Source organism: Podarcis muralis, chromosome 12 (assembly GCF_964188315.1).
Source record: "Podarcis muralis chromosome 12, rPodMur119.hap1.1, whole genome shotgun sequence".
Classification (NCBI taxonomy): Eukaryota; Metazoa; Chordata; class Lepidosauria; order Squamata; family Lacertidae; genus Podarcis; species Podarcis muralis.
In genome coordinates, this window is record NC_135666.1 from 46,995,052 (window position 1) to 47,014,352 (window position 19,301).

At 43.3% G+C, this 19,301-nt stretch overlaps 1 protein-coding gene across 1 annotated transcript in view; it reads left to right on the forward strand.

Moving 5' to 3' along the window:
- The window catches only part of LOC114607754 (collagen alpha-6(VI) chain-like), a 57,348-nt gene that overhangs the window by 22,981 nt on the left and 15,066 nt on the right, over nucleotides 1-19,301 (forward strand). Inside the window, exons 13-27 of the mRNA XM_077916350.1 lie at nucleotides 502-573; nucleotides 689-715; nucleotides 3,033-3,077; nucleotides 3,196-3,249; nucleotides 3,698-3,760; nucleotides 6,016-6,081; nucleotides 7,219-7,278; nucleotides 8,517-8,552; nucleotides 8,761-8,823; nucleotides 8,934-8,996; nucleotides 10,166-10,228; nucleotides 12,489-12,551; nucleotides 12,974-13,024; nucleotides 14,672-14,707; nucleotides 17,047-17,109. Of these exons, the coding sequence (XP_077772476.1) occupies nucleotides 502-573; nucleotides 689-715; nucleotides 3,033-3,077; nucleotides 3,196-3,249; nucleotides 3,698-3,760; nucleotides 6,016-6,081; nucleotides 7,219-7,278; nucleotides 8,517-8,552; nucleotides 8,761-8,823; nucleotides 8,934-8,996; nucleotides 10,166-10,228; nucleotides 12,489-12,551; nucleotides 12,974-13,024; nucleotides 14,672-14,707; nucleotides 17,047-17,109 (825 nt within the window). The remainder of the gene's footprint in view (nucleotides 1-501; nucleotides 574-688; nucleotides 716-3,032; nucleotides 3,078-3,195; nucleotides 3,250-3,697; nucleotides 3,761-6,015; nucleotides 6,082-7,218; nucleotides 7,279-8,516; nucleotides 8,553-8,760; nucleotides 8,824-8,933; nucleotides 8,997-10,165; nucleotides 10,229-12,488; nucleotides 12,552-12,973; nucleotides 13,025-14,671; nucleotides 14,708-17,046; nucleotides 17,110-19,301) is intronic.

Below are 19,301 nucleotides of genomic sequence, written 5' to 3' on the forward strand. Positions count from 1 at the left end.
GGTGGGGGAGTGGAATATTTCCAAATATTGGCCAGAATCCAAAGGGCGCGCAACTCTATCTCTGAGTAGAAGGTGCTCTGGGTTTGCCTTGCTGAAACACGAGGCCTTTCCAAGCCACATGGCAAGACTCTTCTGAAACTTAGATGTCAAAGAGAAAAACAACTACCAAACTTTTAGAAGACATCTGAAGGCAGCCCTGTTTAGGGAAGCTTTTAATGTTTAATAGGTTATTGTATTTTAGTGTTTTGTTGGAAGCCGCCCAGAGTGGCTGGGGAAACCACTTATAATAATAATAATTATTATTTTTATTATTATTATTGGAATTTCAAGGATGGCTTGAATGGAGGGTGATGCCTGCTGTCCCCCCCAAAAAAAGATTCAACTGGGTGTGTACGGCATCATAGCAGTTTCACTTTTCTCTTGTCCCCTAACTGAAAGGGGTACCAATCCTTGCTTGTCACAACTTCCCTCTCTTAATGGTTGTGCTTATTTTGTCGCCAGGGCCCACGAGGGATGCCAGGGCCAGATGGAGAAAGGGGCGACAAGGGTTGCCGTGGTAACCGAGGACCCAAGGCAAGCATCAGCTATAACTGCATTCCTCCTTTCTAACGCATAGCGAAATGTTCCTTGCGATCTTCTTGTGTCTAACGGTCCTCAAATTGACATGAGCTCTTCTGATCCTTTTCAGGGGCAGAGAGGAATAGTGGGCCGAAAGGTACAGAAAAGTGTTTTTCTCCTTCTTTCCTGAATAAGTTATGAATGTGTGATCGTGTCTTAAATGAGCATCCTTTGCAAATGGTGGTATGACAAATTTGGTACCATCAAATATGGCCCTCTATCGCTGTTGACTCTAACAAAACCACGGCATGAAACTTCAAAAATGAACCACGCTACTCATAAGTAAGGCTGCAGCCCTAACTCCACTCACCTGGAATACTGAATTCCATAGGTAAAAGTTAAAGGTAAAGGACCCTATGACGGTTAAGTCACGGGGACTATGGGGTTGCGGCACTTATCTCACTTTCAGGCTGAGGGAGCCGGCGTTTGTCCACAGACAGCTTTCCGGGTCATGGGGCCAGCATGGCTAAACCACTTCATGTGCAATGGGACACTGTGACGGAAACCAGAGCACACAGAAACGCCGTTTACCTTCCCGCCGCAGCGGTACCTCTTTATCTACTTGCACTGGTATGCTTTTGAACTGCTAGGTTGGCAGAAGCTGGGACAGAGCAACGGGAGCTCAACCCATCATGGGGATTCAAACCGCCGATCTTCTGATCAGCAAGCCCAAGAGGCTCAGTGGTTTAGACCACAGCGCCACCATAGGACTTACATGTAACTTACATGTAAGTATACAGATTGGCTTTGCTGCTGTGCCCACATCACACCAAGCTCTCTGCTGCCTCGCTCCTTCCCCTGTCAGTAAACAGAAGTGATGTGTGGTATTGGGAAACCAATTAAGCAACGCTGCCCCACCCTTCTGGCTTAAAATGTGAAATAAATTCATAGTTGGGAAGGGGGGAAGAGAGAAAGGAGTTGTTTACAGACTGCCTGCATATGACTCCTTCTTCGCTGCTGCCCTCACCTCAAGACTGCCTTCCCTTTCGATAGCCCCGGATGGCTCTGAGTGGACCCAAGTCGGCCAGGGCAATGTGGAGCTGCCTTAACCTAATTTGGCGGAATCCTGGGTCGACCTGTATCACCCTGATTTGGATCAGCTCCAGGGTTGGAAGTAGTATGAGCTAGGTAAAAGTAAAGGGACCTCTGACCATCAGGTCCAGTTGTGGCCAACTCTGGGGTTGCGGCGCTCATCTCGCTTTATTGGTTGAGGGATCCGGCGTACAGCTTCCGGGTCATGTGGCCAGCATGACTAAGCAGCTTCTGGAGAACCAGAGCAGTGCATGGAAACACCGTTTACCTTCCTGCCAGAGCGGTACCTATTTATCTACTTGCACTTTGACATGCTTTCGAACTCCTAGGTTGGCAGGAGCAGGGACTGAGCAACGGGAGCTCACCCTGCCGTGGGAATTCGAACCTTCGACCTTCTGATCGGCAAGTCCTAGGCTCTGTGGTTTAACCCACAGCGCCACCCGCTATGAGCTAGAGAGGACTATTGCCCTTGCGCTCTTCTTTGTGAACTTCCTGCGGGCAAACGGTTGGCCATTTGGGGAGGCAGGATGCTGCAGTAGACTCTGATCTGCTCCAACAAAGCTCTCCTTATGTTCTTATGGAATTGTGTCACTATCTTGGGATGTGTTCTTCTGTGCGAGCAGCCTAGCTTAATTTTAATCTTTAGAAAGTTAAGCTGAGGTCTTTTTTGTTCCAGGAGACATTTGGTTAATGGAGGGTGTTTGGGGTAACTTCTAACTCTTGTTGCTGCCAGGTTTTAAAAGTTTTTTTTAAGCAGTTTATGGAAATAGCTTTTCGTTAGCCAGTCAACAGCTGAGCTATAAATGAAGTCAATGAATGCAGGCATACAATCTGCACTAACCACATGTGTTGTAGGTCTTTACTTGGGGGTGTTAGAAGAGTAACAGCGGGAAAACAGCCGTCACATTGCTTTACAGCTGCAATCCTGCATGCAGTTACCAGGGAGTAAGTCCTGCTCAGTTCAATGAGACTTACTTCTGAGCAGACACACATAGGATTGTGCTGTCAGTAATGCAGAAATGAGGCCCCCGTTGCTGTCACACTAATAAAAATTATTTTGTGAACTTCAGTTCCTGAGGTTCTGAAGTTTTCAGAGTGGTGGGCTCGACTGTGGAGTTCCTTTAAGCAATTAAATAATAATAATCAGATAACAACAATGGAGGAAAATACTTAGGGGAAAAATGCTGTACATATTTTGTTATGTTTTGTATTAAACAGCACATTAATTAATGTATTAACTGCTGGGTCTTGTGGAACTCATTGCAAAGCACTCTGCTGGGGTCTTTGAAATAGAATTTGCAAGATCCGACAGTGCCTGTAAACATGTGCTTAATACTGAGATGAATTTGGCAGATAATTCCTGTTTTTTTGTGTTCTTGCAGGGAAACAAGGGGGATAATGGATTTGATGGCGTTAATGGAGAGCCAGTAAGATTTTCATTTCTTCGTTTTGCCTTTCAGTGTTCTGTCTGAATTAGCAAACATATCCCACCCACCCCATAGAGTTAATCGCATACTTATAGGCCATTTAATGTATCTTCTTCAGGGTTCTTCTGGACCTCCAGGAATTAAAGGAGAAAAGGGTGACCCAGGCGGCCAGGTAATTTCATTTGCTCGTTTTAGATACCTGTAGCTCACTTGTCAAAGAAACTTTCCCAGGGCGACTTTACAGTAAGAATAAAAGCATAACATTTTACAATAATTCAGCAAAAGTAATAAAATGAATATCATAAATAGAAACAGCAATAAAAACACGGCAATAACTGGCCCGGCATTAAAAAAAAAAGTAGTTAAGAGAAGCAACTCTCGGTTAATTGCTTGGGAGAATGAAATGGCCTTTGTCTGGCGCTGATAAGGGTTTGAGCCTCCGTGGGAGCTGCTTTTAATCTTGTTAACATGGAAAGTTTGTTTCTGTTAACAGAGAAACTTTATGTCTGCCTTGAGCCTAAACAGCAGCCCGTTTGATGCCAAACACATCAATCACACAAAATAATGGCTCGCTTATATCTTCTTGTCCTAAAGCTCTCATGCACTGTTATTCTTCAAAGGGCAGCCCAGGACCAAGGGGACTCCCTGGTGATCGCAGCGAAAAGGGCTTCCGAGGAGACCCAGTAAGTTTTGTTTTCCAGAGGCAAGAGAGAAGGAAATGACTCTGCTCACTGCCCTGATTCTGTATCTGCATTTGGCTCTCTCTCTCTGTCTCTCTCTCTCTCTCTTTTTGCAAGTGTGGGACTGCTTTATTTTTCCATGTCATTTTTAAATATGCAAGAGGAGCAAGTGTGGAAGGTTTGACAAAAGTAAACAAGTTGCCCCCTTCTAGCGAAGGGTCTTCTACCAATGGGTCTATTCCCTCCGCAACTCCTTACATGCTACAACTTATATAAAAGGTAAAGGGACCCCTGACCATTAGGTCCAGTCGTGGCCGACTCTGGTGTTGCGGCGCTCATCTCGCTTTACTGGCCGAGGGAGCTGGCGTACAGCTTCCGGGTCATGTGGCCAGCATGACTAAGCCGCTTCTGGTGAACCAGAGCAGCGCACGGAAACGCCGTTTACCTTCCCGCCAGAGTGGTACCTATTTATCTACTTGCACTTTGACGTGCTTTCAAACTGCTAGGTTGGCAGGAGCAGGGACCGAGCAACGGGAGCTCACCCCGTCATGGGGATTCGAACCGCCAACCTTCTGATCGGCAAGTCCTAGGCTCTGTGGTTTAACCCACAGTGCCACTTGTCTTTAATTCCTCCTAGGAGTTGAAATAGAATTCAGTTTTGTCTTTTTTTGAAGAAAAGCCTTGTTGGTGGCTCACCACATTGCTCTCTGTACTCCAGAGAGCTGCACTTGGTCAGCCAGATGGCGGAAGACAATTCGGCTTAACCTCCGTCGCCACACTACAGCTCATGGACGGGATGTCAGAACCAGTGGCGTAGCGTGGGTTGTCAGCACCCGGGGCAAGGCAAGTAATTTGCGCCCCCTAACCCGTGGATTTGCGCCCCCTAACCTGTGGATTTGCCCTAACCCCAGATGTTGCGCCCGGTGCGGCCGGCCCCCCCTGCACCCCCCACGCTACGCCACTGGTCAGAACACATCGATTACGGATCCTCACTGGGCAGCTGTCCTGGGGAAGGGCAGCAATCTCTTTATCAGCCACTTCCTGCAGTTCTTTGGGCAAAATTTTGTTTTTCCTAAGGGAATTCAGCCGCAGCCTCTCATCATATTGACTGCGGCAAGAGGCTAGCGGCGCTTGCATTGAACAGGTGATGTGAGCATGATTTTGCTAACATGGCAGGACTCGGGGGGGGTGTCACACAAACCAGGAACAGTGAGCCCCTATCTGCAGTATACTTTTGAATCCTGGGAACCGTAATTTGCTGAGGGCATTGAGAGGTGTTAGGCATACCCTCCAACATTTGTCCGATGAAAATAGGGATGTCCCGTTCCATGATGGTAATGTTACTATTTATACCCCACGCATCTGACTGGGTTGCCCCAGCCACTCTGGGCGGCTTCCAACATATATAAAAATATAATAAAACTTTAAACATTTTTTAAAAAACCTTCCCTATACAGGATTGCCTTCAGACGGCTGGGGGGGGGGGTGTTTCAGATAATTCCATACCCTCCAACATTTCTCCAATGAAAATAGGGACGTCCTAAGGAAAAGAGGGACATTTCGGGAGCAAGATGGATGACCAGATGGGCGGGGTATAAATAATAAAGTTGTTGTTGTTGTTGTTGCAGAAACCAGGACGTATTCTTTAAATCAGGGACATCCCTGGAAAATAGGGACACTTGGAGGGTCTGGTGTTAGGAGATCACTATTCCCCCATCCTCCCCACAGAGCTACAATTCCCAGAGTGGTTTTAACCCCCTTCCCAGGAAATTCTGGCTACTGTGAGAGGAATCCCTCTGTTAGGATTTCTCCCCTGTCAACCACCTGACATCACAATGACACCAGGTGGCTCCTTTTCGCTCCACAATTTGAAACCAAAGTTTTGTTTATACCCGTGGTTCTTAACCTTTGTCGGGGTGTGTGTCATGGACTACTTGAGTATCTGATGAAAGTTGTGAACCCCGTCCCCAGATTTCCCCCCACAAAGACAATCTTCATGGTAGCTGGAAAGAAATCAAGGAAACAATGTGTGTGTGTGTGTGTGTGTGTGTGTGTGTGTGTGAGAGAGAGAGAGAGAGAGAGAGAGAGAGAGAGAGAGAGAGAGAGATTTACAGACCCCATGAGTCCATAGACCAGAGGTTAAGAACCTGTGCTTTCCCCCATCTCTCTCTCTCTCTCTCTCTCTCTCTCTCTCTCTCTCTCTCTCTCTCTCAAACAAACAATGTGGGAACATTAACATTTCTTTCCCTTTCATCTAGGGTATTCCTGGACCAGATAGTAGCATAGCAGGACCAAAAGGTTTAGAAGGGGGAAGAGGAAGAGAGGTAAAATACCATCTTATATGCCTCGTTTATTATTTGCCTGTGAAAAGTAGTTTCTACAGAAATATACTATAATAAACGCCTGAGCATTGATGTGTATGATTAGTGTGGCAACCACACCTCTCCCACTTCTGAACCAAGCTGTGATCAGCCCATTTCAAATGATGTTAAGGATTTATTACTTTACAGCTCTAGCAGAACTGATAAAATATGAGTAACAGACATAACAATAAGCAACACGGGTTCCCGCAGGTCTAAGACCAGGTTCTTCTTGCTTCTCTCCCACACCAATTTCCTTAGCTGCAGGAGAGATGTTGGGAATTCCATGTCTCCCGTGCTGCAGATGTGTGGGATTGTTACACGTCACATGTCTGTGTTTACATTCCAGCACTGATTGTTGGAGTCTTGTGAGCGGAAATTGATATACGCTGTTCCGTTCTGTATAGCTATTGCTTTTGCAGTTCTATCTCCAAGGAAGAAAGACAGAGAAGCCATGTTTTCTTTGTTATGTTATGTTTGATTTTGTGCTCAATAAATTTGGCGTAGATGTTACACTTCAAGGCTCAGCTTCTGTTTGGACTGTGCTAGTTGTGTGCTCGTGTCCTTGGATACGGGTCACAACAGGTACCGCTGTATTTGCAAATAAATGCCAAGAATTTGCAGGCGAGCACCTGTAGCGCTGTCCAGGGTCCTGAAGCCCCAACTCCAGGCCAGGCCCTGCTAACTTCCTGAGCTCATTTCTCAAATTCCCAGTGGACCAGGAGGGCTGCAGGATAGTTACTGAAACCATTTTTGCAGAGTAATGCTTTTCTTTTTCTAAAATATGCAGGCAGCCCATAACAACGTCGCCTCATAACCAAAGCTCCCGTTTCTAATTTCTGTAAACAGACCAGTGGTTTTCACATGCAGCATGAATAACACAATGAAACGTATTTTATCCTACTTGCCAACATCTGGCAAGGTGTCATGCTATGAGTTTGAGAAGACGAATTTTCCTATGTGGACTATCTTCTTTAGGCATCTGGTTGCCATTGTGAGAACAGGATACTGACCAGATGGGCCTTTGGCCTCATAGTGCAGGGGACTTATGCTCGTAAAGATGTTGCAACTTAAATTTAAATTCAAATGTTTTGCTTTCAGGGTGAGAGGGGACCAAGGGGCCCCACGGGATTCCCCGGCTTGAAAGGAACCAGAGTAAGAGCCAAAGAACGAAGATGCTGACATTGTTTTCCCTGTGAAAGAACTTCATGGTGGTAATGCAAGGCAGACTGCAACTGTCCTATCACTGGGTCTACTGCCAGCAATAGGCAGAGAACCCTAAACTCCCTCTTCCACAAATAGAAGTCCCTTTGAGAATATTGGAATTGCAGTTGCGTGAGACTTTCCCCCTTTCTCTAAATCTTTGCCACTTGATTCTGGGAAATGTCTTGAGGCCGAGAAAAGAGTTATTGTGGGTCCAGATTCATGGCAGAGTCTGGACACTGAAATCAATAGGCTGCATCTTCTGTTGGGAGGGGCAGGGAGGTTTCACCATTGCATTCTATTAGAAGCTAAATTCAAAAAGTGTTCGGAAGGTTCGGATGCTTCAAAGTGTGGCTGCACAGTTGTTAAATGGCACCAGGCATGGAAAACATATTGTTGCAGGCCACTCCAGTCTCCAAGCAGTGTGAGATCCCAGGGGTTTTATTTCTTCTGAATGAAGGAGAGTGGAGACTGTGCTATCTATGTGGGCCTATCTTTGAAGGTGACCCGGAAACTACAACTAATCCAGAATGCGGCAGCTAGACTGGTGACTGGGAGCGGCCACTGAGACCACATAACGCCGATCTTGAAAGACCTACATTGGCTCCCAGTACGTTTCCGAACACAATTCAAAGTGTTGCTGCTGGCCTTTAAAGCCCTAAACGGCCTTGGTCCAGTATATCTGAAGGAGCGTCTCCATCCCCATCATTCTACCCAGACACTGAGGTCCAGCGCTGAGGGCCTTCTGGCGGTTCCCTCACTGCGAGAAGCCAAGTTACAGGGAATCAGGCAGAGGGCCTTCTCAGTAGTGGCGCCCACCCTGTGGAACGCCCTCCCATCAGATGTCAAAGAGAAAAACAACGACCAGACTTTTAGGAGGCATCTGAAGGCAGCCCTGTGTAGGGAAGCTTTTAATGTTTGATGCATTACTGTATTTTAATATTTTGTTGGGAGCTGCCCAGAGTGGCTGGGGAAGCCCAGCCAGATGGGTGGGGTATAAATAATATATTTATTATTATTATTATTATTATTATTATTATTATTAATGGTTTGTCACACAGCATCCTAGAGCTACGCACATTTTCTTAAGAGTAAGCCCTTTTAAACTCAATGGTACTTATATCCAAGTGGACATAGGCTAGTTAAAGTGAGATCTAAATAGAAATGTTTAACTTATTGCAATTTTCTTGTCATAGGGACATCAAGGCCGAAGAGGCCAGCCTGGCCCCCAGGTATGTGTGCATTATATATATATATATATATATATATATATATATATATATATATATATAGGAGTGCTGTTTTATCATGATGGCAATATATTAGATTGTCTTACAAAGAAAACTGTCTGGCCTCAGTGTAATTTGGTCTCTAATTCAACTTATTTCTTCATGAATGAAGATTTTAAGTCTGGCCTTTTCTTGCTTTTGTTTGCTACAGGGAAGACAAGGGCCCCGTGGTCCTAGCGGTTTTCCTGGACAGCAAGGATTTAAAGGTCCACAGGTCAACGTTAAAAATATTCAGGTTTATTTCTGAGGGATATTGAGAGAGTCTGTGCTGAAAACATGATTTGTTCATATTCAGTTTTCTGTTTTTGTCAAATATGTTTCTAGGGTGTGAGAGGAATCCAGGGCGTGAAGGGAATGAAAGGAAATCAAGGAAACAAAGGGTTTCCTGTATGTAAACACTTTCTTTTCTTTTGTTTTTTTTAATCTCAAATCAGCTTAAATTAACTAAAATCCTATCATCCAATGTTTTTTTTCTGGGGGGGGGGATGCAGGGGTACGCATACTCCTAAATATTTTGTGAATCTTCGTACTTATGTCCGTTTACTATATTTATTTCCCCCGATTTGAACTATAAAATGGTGCTTTTCTTGAGTCAAAATGAGTGTACCCCTAAACATATTTTTTTTTAGAAAAAAGCACTGGTATCATCTATCTATCTATCTATCTATCTATCTATCTATCTATCTATCTAATCTCTCTATCACAATGTGAAATAAAGTCCAGAGTCAATTGGTAAAACAGATTCCATATTGACTGTGGCAAGACATCCCCTTACAACTTTAGTTTGTCCCTGAGGCACAGGGGTGCAAGCCCACAGGAGCCAAAAACCCGGGTACAACATAGTCACAACTTTGATGACGTTCATCGTGGAGGTAGATGGGGCATTGTGGCAAATATCCAGCTATTGGGCAGCGCCCCTGCTGGCTGATGTCTCCTCCCTCCAGCCCACTGACTGGGGGTCAAAATGGACTTGCAGGACCTCTGGGAGTGACCCCCTGCCATTGGTGTGGGATGTTCCAGTTGGCTCACGATCTGAGTGTGTGACAGACAGTCTCCCTCTATTCCCACCCCAAGCAGGAACCTCCATGGGGGGGGCAGCCCTCTGGATGGTGGCCCATTAAAAGAAAAATGCTATGCTGAGTAATTACCCAGATGCATAGTTTTGCCCTGTTTTATCTTTTGTTTTGGGACGCGGGTGGCGCTGTGGGTTAAACCGCAGAGCCTAGGACTTGCCGATCAGAAGGTTGGTGGTTCGAATCCCCACGACGGGGTGAGCTCCTGTTGCTCGGTCCCTGCTCCTGCCAACCTAGCAGTTCAAAAGCACGTCAAAGTGCAAGTAGATAAATAGGTACCACTCTGGTGGGAAGGTAAACAGTGTTTCCGTGCGCTGCTCTGGTTCGCCAGAAGCGGCTTAGTCATGCTGGTCACATGACCCGGAAGCTGTACGCCGGCTCCCTCGGCCAAGAAAGCGAGATGAGTGCGGCAACCCCAGAGTCGGCCACAACTGAACCTAATGGTCAGGGGTCCCCTTTACCTTTACCTGTCTTTTGTTTCAGGGTTACCTGGGAGTGGCAGGTCCACCAGGCATTCCTGGGAGCTGGGGAACCAAAGGCAATAAGGTATGTTCCAGAGAATCCAGCAGGTTAATTTTACAGTGGTACCTTGGTTCTCAAATGCCGAAAACCCGGAAGTAAGTGTTTTCAAACGTTGAACATCCGATGCGGCTGTCAGTGTTTCCGGGGTACCTGCACCAATCAGAAGCTGCGCCTTGGTTTTTTGAAGATTTTGGAAGTCAAGCAGATTAAGTTTGGTGCTTTTGTTTTAGCTATTTATTGTGCGTTTTTGTTTTTGAGGCTTTTTCAGTGCATTTGTTTTTGTGGTTGTGTGGAATCCAGTTCAGCTACTGATTGATTGATTGATTGATTGATTGATTGTGTGACTATGCAAATGGATAAAAGGCCCCCATCCAAACAATGACTGTCATCAGTGCAGGTAATAATAATAATAAAAAAATTACCGTAATTTTCATCATCTATAATACTGTCTTATTTATTTTATAGTACAGTGCATTGTTTATTGCTTTCATTTTATGGATCAGTGGTCTCGTTAGATAGCAAAATTCATGTTAAATTGCTGTTTTAGGGGTTGTTTTTAAAAGTCTGGAACGGATTAATCCGTTTTGCATTACTTTCTATGGGAAAACGTGCCTTGGTTTTGGAACGCTTTGGTTTTGGAACTGACTTCCAGAATGGATTAAGTTTGAGAACCAAGGTACCACTATACTTGGCTAAAAAAAAGCTGTCCAAATGTGAAGGTTATATTACCAGGTTAGAATTTAGACAGCCAGGGGATGGATGCGGCGAGCTTTTATCATATCCATACAATTTCTCCTCAGGAGCATCCATACTTTAAGTTATAAAATTTGTTTGCAAATTCCTCTTAAATATATTCACATGTGGGCTCCTGTGCCTGTTTCAGTTCACACATTGTCTTTTAATTCCACCAAGTAGAAATGCTCTGGAATTGATCAGAAGTTATTTTCCAAATGTGTTAATTGCATGACACCCAGACAGCCAAATTCACCCCTGCACCCCGTCTGAATGAGAGGTTTCCTGTTCATTCAGATATGGAGGGGGGAAATAGCAATGGTTCTTGTTTTCACATATAGTAAATATATGATTTGCCCTACTGAGTAAAACTGCATGGACATGAAATTTATCTGTGATGCCTGTTTTGAGTTTTCAGCAGGTTGTTGCAATTTTGATCACAGATGCAGTATGTTGTGGCATCATTGTTGACAATGAAATTAATCTCAGTTTGCCCCAGTTCCCTGAGCAGTGTAAAACTCCCAGGTCACTGGAGGCTTGTGGCATTTTTGTGATATATGGTTTTATTTACACACAGTGCTTTTTTCCTTTAAAAATGTTTAGGGGTACTCTTATTTTCCTTCTCATATTGAAATACAGCCCCTCAATAAGACCAAAGTTAAATGTTGAGGGGTATGCGGGTGGCACTGTGGGTTAAACCACAGAGCCTAGGACTTGCGGATCAGAAGGTCGGCGGTTCGAATCCCTGTGACGGGGTGAGTTTCCGTTACTCGGTCCCTGCTCCTGCCAACCTAGCAGTTTAAAAGCACGTCAAAGTGCAAGTAGATAAATAGGTACCGCTCCAGCGGGAAGGTAAACGGCGTTTCCGTGTGCTGCTCTGGTTCGCCAGAAGAGGCTTAGTCATGCTGGCCACATGACCTGGAAGCTGTACGCCGGCTCTCTCAGCCAATAAAGCAAGATGAGCGCCACAACCCCAGAGTCGGCCATGACTGGACCTAATGGTCAGGGGTCCCTTTACCTATACCTTTTATGCGTACCCCCAGAAAAAAGCACTGTTTACACGTATATAGAGGCCGGGCATAAGTGGATATGCAACTCCAAAAAATGTCTCAAATTCACCGATTAGATGTCTAGGGGAATACAACCAGTTCCCCAAAAGCTGTTAAATCTAAAATGCAGCCTCTTCTCTTTGACTTTGCATGGTTCCAAAACCTGTGAGCCTATTCTCTTTCATGCAGAGACACTACTTGATAACATCACTTCCAGTCAGGTCATACTGACACTCATCTCCTAAAAGTGCCCTCAGTAATTTAGTTTTTGTGGCAATAGATTGTCCCTCGCTTACATAACAAAGGAGATACTTGACAGGTTAGGGCAATTTAGCCAGCAAAGGAGGTATTTTGGGAACAGCTTTGGGATTATTGCGGTGGAGGTTATCTCCAGATACCGGTTTTACAAATTTAAAGTCATGATTCTGAGAGAAGGGATTCTGAGAGGACATGTATCCCATTCGAAATCCTATAACAATGCCAATTTTGTGTTCATTTAACAGGGAGAGCCTGGCGGCCCCGGAATAAAAGGGGAGAGAGGTCCACCGGGACGCCGGGGAATAAGGGTTTGCTTGTTATTATTTTGTTTACATTCCTGTAATTTTTATCCTGTATTTATTTATCTTGTGAATCTTCCTGAGATCTTTGGATCAACAGCAGTATAAAAATTTAATTAATTAATTGATCATTACAATCTTGAAATTATTTTTTTAAAAAAAAAAACACACCAAAAATACCCCCAGTGCAGATAAATTTATCAGAAGGAGTATTAATTGAGCTCATCTTACTATAGGAATAAATGAAAGGTATTTATGGAAAGTAGGAGGAGAAATGGATGTTGTAGTCCTCTGTTTGTTTAGATTTGTCAAAATCTTCTTCCGCTTCTGCGATTATTAATACAAAATGGAAGCAAAGAAGACCTTTGTTGCCTCCAAAAGGGTAGATGGAAACGAAAATGAAACACTGATGCAATGTAACTTTGCTTTAGGGCGATGGTGGTGCAGTTGGATATGGTAAACAAGGACATAAAGGAATAAAGGTAAGAGTGAAAAGAAATCTTTAATGAAAATCTGAGCTCTTTTTATAAATATCCTTCCAGATCATTATCAGCTGGAATGAATGGAAATAAAACATGGATTATTGTAGAGGTGTGGGCACTAGATTATCTCCTTACGTGTTGCCTTCCAGTATCAAACTTGGTGGTTTGACACCTATCAGTTTGCCAGCAAACACGTACATACACAAAAATAAAGTAATGCGGGGTTAGGAAACCCGTGATCCTACAGATTTTGCCGGATTCCTATTCTCATCAGCTCCACTAAACCGATGAGTCAGGGAGTTGTAATCTACCAACAACTGGTGGTCGCCATGTTCCCCACTCACAGCATCGTGGTTTCTGTTATATGTAGGTGATTTTTCTACATCTATTGGTCTGTAAATTAAAAGAAAAAGGAGATTAAAATCCCTAAGATGTCCAGGCAAGAACCTGTAGGCTATATATATATATATATAATTAAATTTTATTAAATTTTCTAAATTACATTTCAAAATATTCATTTAAGCAACCTTAAATCAATTACTTCCCTTCTTACTTTTCTGTGGTAATACATCCCTGCATATTTTACATGAACTAAACCATTCAGTAATTCAATGTTACATCCATCAAATCTTATTTACACTGTGGAATTAATGCTACCAGCGCTTTTGAATGAAGACAAGTTTCACCCATACACTCAGTAAACATTTTCCAGTCTTCTTTAAATTCTTCCAGCCTTCTTTAAATTCTTCTGCATTCTTCTTGTTCTCTTATTCTACCTGTTAAATCTGCAAGCTGCCCTCCGTCATCTCTCTCTCTCTCTCTCTCTCTCTCTCTCTCTCTCATTCTCTCTCACACACACAAACACACACACACACACATACACCCTGACTACCTTAAAAAAAATCCAGTAACACTAGTCATATCTTCCACTGAGAAAGTATAAAGTATAAGCTGTGAGGGACTCGGCTAGGCTGACATTTTTACTCCTCCCAGTTTTCTGTTTTTCAGCCAAACTTTGTGGGTTTTGGAGGGCACTAAATTTGCTGTTATCATTGGAAAGCTTGGGATTTTAAAAATGTTTTGTTTCTGCTTTTGCCTACAAAGGGAGTCATCCAAGTGTGTAGGAGTCAACACAGTAGTCTTGTGATTTTGGGTGCTGGTCAGCCTGAATCGACTGCCTTTGTTCCCATGATCTGTGCCAGGCATCCTGTACCTCGGCCCTCCAGATGTTTTGAGACTACAATTCCCACCATCCCTGACCACTGGTCCTGCTAGCTAGGGATCATGGGAGTTGTAGGCCAAAAACATCTGGAGGGCCGAGTTTGAGGAAGCCTGATCTGTGCCTACTGACTCAAAACAACAACAACAACGAAGTGCCATTATTTATGTAAAAGTGATGGGGAATAGACCCTGAATCTCTCTGCAGGGAATAAGTGAGCTGGCTGCAATAATTTGCAGCTAGATCAAAGCACCTCTTGAGAAAAGTCGTACCAGATGAATCCCATTAGAAATCTAGAATGTGCAGAGGAAATAGGAAGACAAAATGGACTTTTCTTCTTGCAGTAGTTGCTGCTGTATCTTTATTGCTGTCCTTAAAATAACACATAAACATGATCAAACACTGTTTCCATCCTTTGTGTGTTACAGGGGCAAAAAGGCTTTCCTGGAGCTATGGGTCAGAAGGTACTGTTCTTTTGAAAAACTATGACATACATATTTTTTTAATATTAAAAAAAGCCACATCTCTACTGTGTCCCACTGTTTCCTCTGTGATTTAATGATTTGGCAAGTAAATATGCAAAAGCATGGAAATAAAATGGGACAGCAGAAGAAGCATGATTGGCTGAAAGCTATGAAAGGATAATTGGCTCAAATATCATTAAGAAAGTCCTGCTTGGTGGATGATTTGTTGTTGTTGTTTAGTTGTTTAGTCATGTCCGACTCTTCGTGACCCCATGGACCAGAGCACGCCAGGCACTCCTGTCTTCCACTGCCTCCCGCAGTTTGGTCAAACTCGTGTTAGTAGCTCCGAGAACACTGTCCAACCATCTTGTCCTCTGTCGTCCCCTTCTCCTTCCCAACATCAGGTTCTTTTCCAGGGAGTCTTCTCTTCTCATGAGGTGGCCAAAGTATTGGAGCCTCAGCTTCATGATCTGTCCTTCCAGTGAGCACTCAGGGCTGATTTCCTTCAGAATGGATAGGTTTGATCTTCTTGCAGTCTATGGGACTCTCAAGAGTCTCCTCCAGCACCATAATTCAAAAGCATCAATTCTTCGGCGATCAGCCTTCTTTATGGTCCAGCTCTCACTTCCATATATCACTACTGGGAAAACCATGGCTTTAACTATACGGACCTTGCAATTTGAAGAGCCAATCAGAAGCCGCTTGTCTGCCGCATCGGGCATTCAGCTTCCAAAAAACGTTCGAGAACCGGAACACTTACTTCTGGGTTTTCAATTTTTGGGAGCTGAAACGTTTGGCAACAGAGATGATCGAGAACCAAGGTTTGACTGTACTTGATATCTTGTTTTTTTTATATAAAATATTTATTAAAGATTTTAGACATTTATAATCACCAAACACATATAAAACCATCACCATAATACAATAAACAAAAGAGAGCACATAACAATAAAAAGAATAACACATAATAAAAAAAAACACATAATACAGAAAACATACAATAACAAAATCAAGTAGTTCGTAACCATATTTTCTTTGTTTTTGGACTTCCTCACATCTCTCGTTCCTGCGTTCCCAATTTCTAAAGTTTTAAACAGCAAATTATCACCTTGTTTCAAATCTTATTTTGTGTTTTTCCAATATTATGTCTCTAACTTTAAATATCTTTATCATAAGCTTAAATACTTAATTTAGACATGATATTAATCCGAAATTTATCTTCTTCTCAAATTTCACTTATTCTCATATTCCCTTGAGCTAGTTTGCTGATGCCCTGTTATTCTCAATCCTGCATCCTTCTTAACACTCATACAATTTACAATGTTTTTGTAAATAGTCCTTAAATTTCTTCCAATCCTCTTCGGTTGCTTCTTCTCCCAGGTCGCGGATTCTGCCGGTCATTTTTGCCAGTTCCATATAGTCTATCAGTTGTGTCTGCCATTCTTCCAGCGTGGGCAAATCTTGAGTTTTCAAATGCTTATCGATGAGTATCCTTGCTGCTGTTGTTGCATACATAAAGAATGTTCGGTCCTTCTTTAACACCCTCTGGCCAACAATGCCCAAAAGGAAGGCCTCTGGTTTCTTAGGGAAGGTATACTTAAATACCTTTTTCAACTCATTATATATCATTTCCCAGAAAGCCTTGACCCTAGGGCAAGTCCACCAGAGGTGAAAGAACGTTCCTTCAGTTTCTTTACATTTCCAACATTTATTATCAGGCAGATGATATATTTTTGCAAGCTTGACTGGGGTCATGTACCACCTGTATATCATTTTCATAATATTTTCTTTTAAGGCATTACATGCCGTGAACTTCACACCGGTGGTCCATAACCTTTCCCAGTCAGCGAACATGATATTGTACCCAATGTCCTGTGCCCATTTTATCATGGCTGATTTAACCGTTTCATCTTGTGTATTCCATTTTAACAGCAAGTTGTACATTTTTGAAAGTACCTTGGTCTTAGGTTCTAACAGTTCTGTTTCTAACTTCGATTTTTCCGCCTGGAATCCTATCTTTTTATCCAAATTAAAAACCTCTTTAATCTGAGCATAATGTAGCCAATCTCGCACTTTATCTTTTAATTTCTCCAAACTCTGCAACCTCCAAGTATCTCCATCCTTTTCTAGTATTTCCCAATATTTCGGCCATTTGGCCTCCATATTAAGTCTTTTCCGGGCCTTAGCTTCCATTGGTGACAGCCGACTGTACTTGATATCTTGGTCATTTGGGGTGCCTTGGTACAAAAGGCAGGCTACATAAATATTGTAATTAATAAACAGAGCATTTCAGTAGCCATTTCCCCTCAAATTGATTGTGTTTTATGTATTTCCATTAGGGTGAGGACGGCAACCCTGGCATTGCAGGAGAACCTGGGCCAAAAGGAACCGCTGGGAGAATGGTAAGCCAATCCTTTATGCTCTCTTAATATCAAAATGTGCTTGAAACACACACACACACACACACACAATGCTGCTTACTCCCATTGCTTACACAATTGCAATCCTGACATGGAGAGGTATCTGGATTTAAGCTTGTCATATCATGAGGGCGTGTGCAATGTCTTGGACTGAATCTTGATATCAGTAGCGTAGCTGTCAACTTTTTCCTTTTTTTAAGGGAAATTCCTTTATTCTGAATAGGATTCCTCACAAGAAAAGGGAAAGGTTGACAGCTATTATCAGTAGGCAAAGGCTTAGCTCCCCATTAATCCATGAAGTTCACTCACAAAATGAACCTACCCCAAAGGGTTGCTGTGAAGATAAAACTGAAAAAGACTAAGCACCCACTGAGAACGTCTTGGAAGGAGGGCAGGATATATTGTGATTAGTAATAATAATACCCGAAAGAGTATTATTGGAGTAATTGTGCTTTTGGCTTTCCTCAAGACACAACTGTGTCTTTTCTACTGTAGGCTTCATCTGGTGACAATCAGACATAAGTTTCAACAGGCCCATTTTTCATTTTTAGAATCCAAAAAGGTTTGTTGCCAAAGCTGAAGTGAAACACTGATTCAATATATCACCTCTGCTTTCAGTTAAGGTTACTCCCAGTACTCTGTGTTCATATATGAGTACGGCCTGGAAGAATGTTCCCCAGATAAAAGCTTTCCTATTACTCAGATTGCAACTAGCACTGTTTGTTGTTTTAGGCTGAAATCCTAACTCCACTTACCTGAGAGTAAGCTCCATTATATACAACAGAACGTTGTCCTTTGTAGCTATGGTTAGTATTGTGCTGTTTGGTGCCAGCTTCTGAAGAAACACGCCATACCCTCCAACATTTATCTGATGAAAATAGGGACGTCCAATTCCATAATGATAATTTTACTATTTATACCCCACACATCTTGCTGGGTTGCCCCAGCTACTCTGGGGAGCTTCCAACAGATATAAAAAACACAACAAAACATTAAACATTCAAAACCTTACCTTCAGACGACTTGGGGGTCAGATAACTCCATACCCTCCAACATTTCTCCAATGAAAATAGGGACGTCCTAAGGAAAAGTGGGACATTTTGGGATCAAATCAGAAACTGAGACAGCTTCTTTAAATCAGGAACGTCCCTGGACAGTAGGGACACTTGGAGAGTCTGACGTACCATAATTTGTGGAACAGGTGACTTAGAAGGGTTACCCACATCTTACTCTGGTGCAAACAGTAAGATACTGGTCCCTCAAAGATGTACCGTAATGTACTGTGAAGGCAGAAGAACTGGTCTCATCTGCACACACCCACTCTCAAAAGTAGGGACGTGGGTGGCACTGTGGGTTAAACCACAGAGCCTAGGACTCGCCAATCAGAAGGTCGGTGGTTCGAATCCCCGCGACGGGGTGAGTTCTCGTTGCTCGGTCCCTGCTCCTGCCCACCTATTAGTTCGAAAGCACGTCAAAGTGCAAGTAGATAAATAGGTACCGCTCCAGCGGAAAGGTAAACGGCGTTTCCGTGCACTACTCTGGTTTGCCAGAAGTGGCTTAGTCATGCTGGCCACATGACCCAGAAGTTGTCTGTGGACAAACGTTGGCTCCCTCGGCCTATGGGGCGAGATGAGCGCACAACCCCAGAGCCGGTCACAACTGGACCTAATGGTCAGGGGTCCCTTTACCTTTACACTCAAAAGTAAAACTGAGTCTAACAGAAAATGGCAGATTCTGACAAATCATTAGATGTCTAATACCAGCTTCCAGCCACCTGGAAGTCTATCACTGCTGCCCCCGTCCTGCCCCTGAAATTTTCACTCCTCTCACCCACCTGAAAATTGCCCAAATGCTCCCTGCTTTTGCTGCCTGTGAATGGGATTGCAAGGGGGAGGGATTACAGACCTTTATACTAGCTTACTACTGCTAATGATAACTGTGTCATTTGGAGATATATCTGTTTCCGTTTCCCCTACTTTTAAAAAGGAGAACTTTAGATTATCATGACCACCACTGATTTATTCGTTGCCTTCTAAACAACCATCTCCAGGTGATTTACATGAAAGATATCTAAAGTGTTTAAAACCACAAAAACAATTAAAAACATATTTAAAACATAGCTGTCAACGTTTCCCTTTTTTAAAGGGAAATCCCCTTATTCCGAATAGGATTCC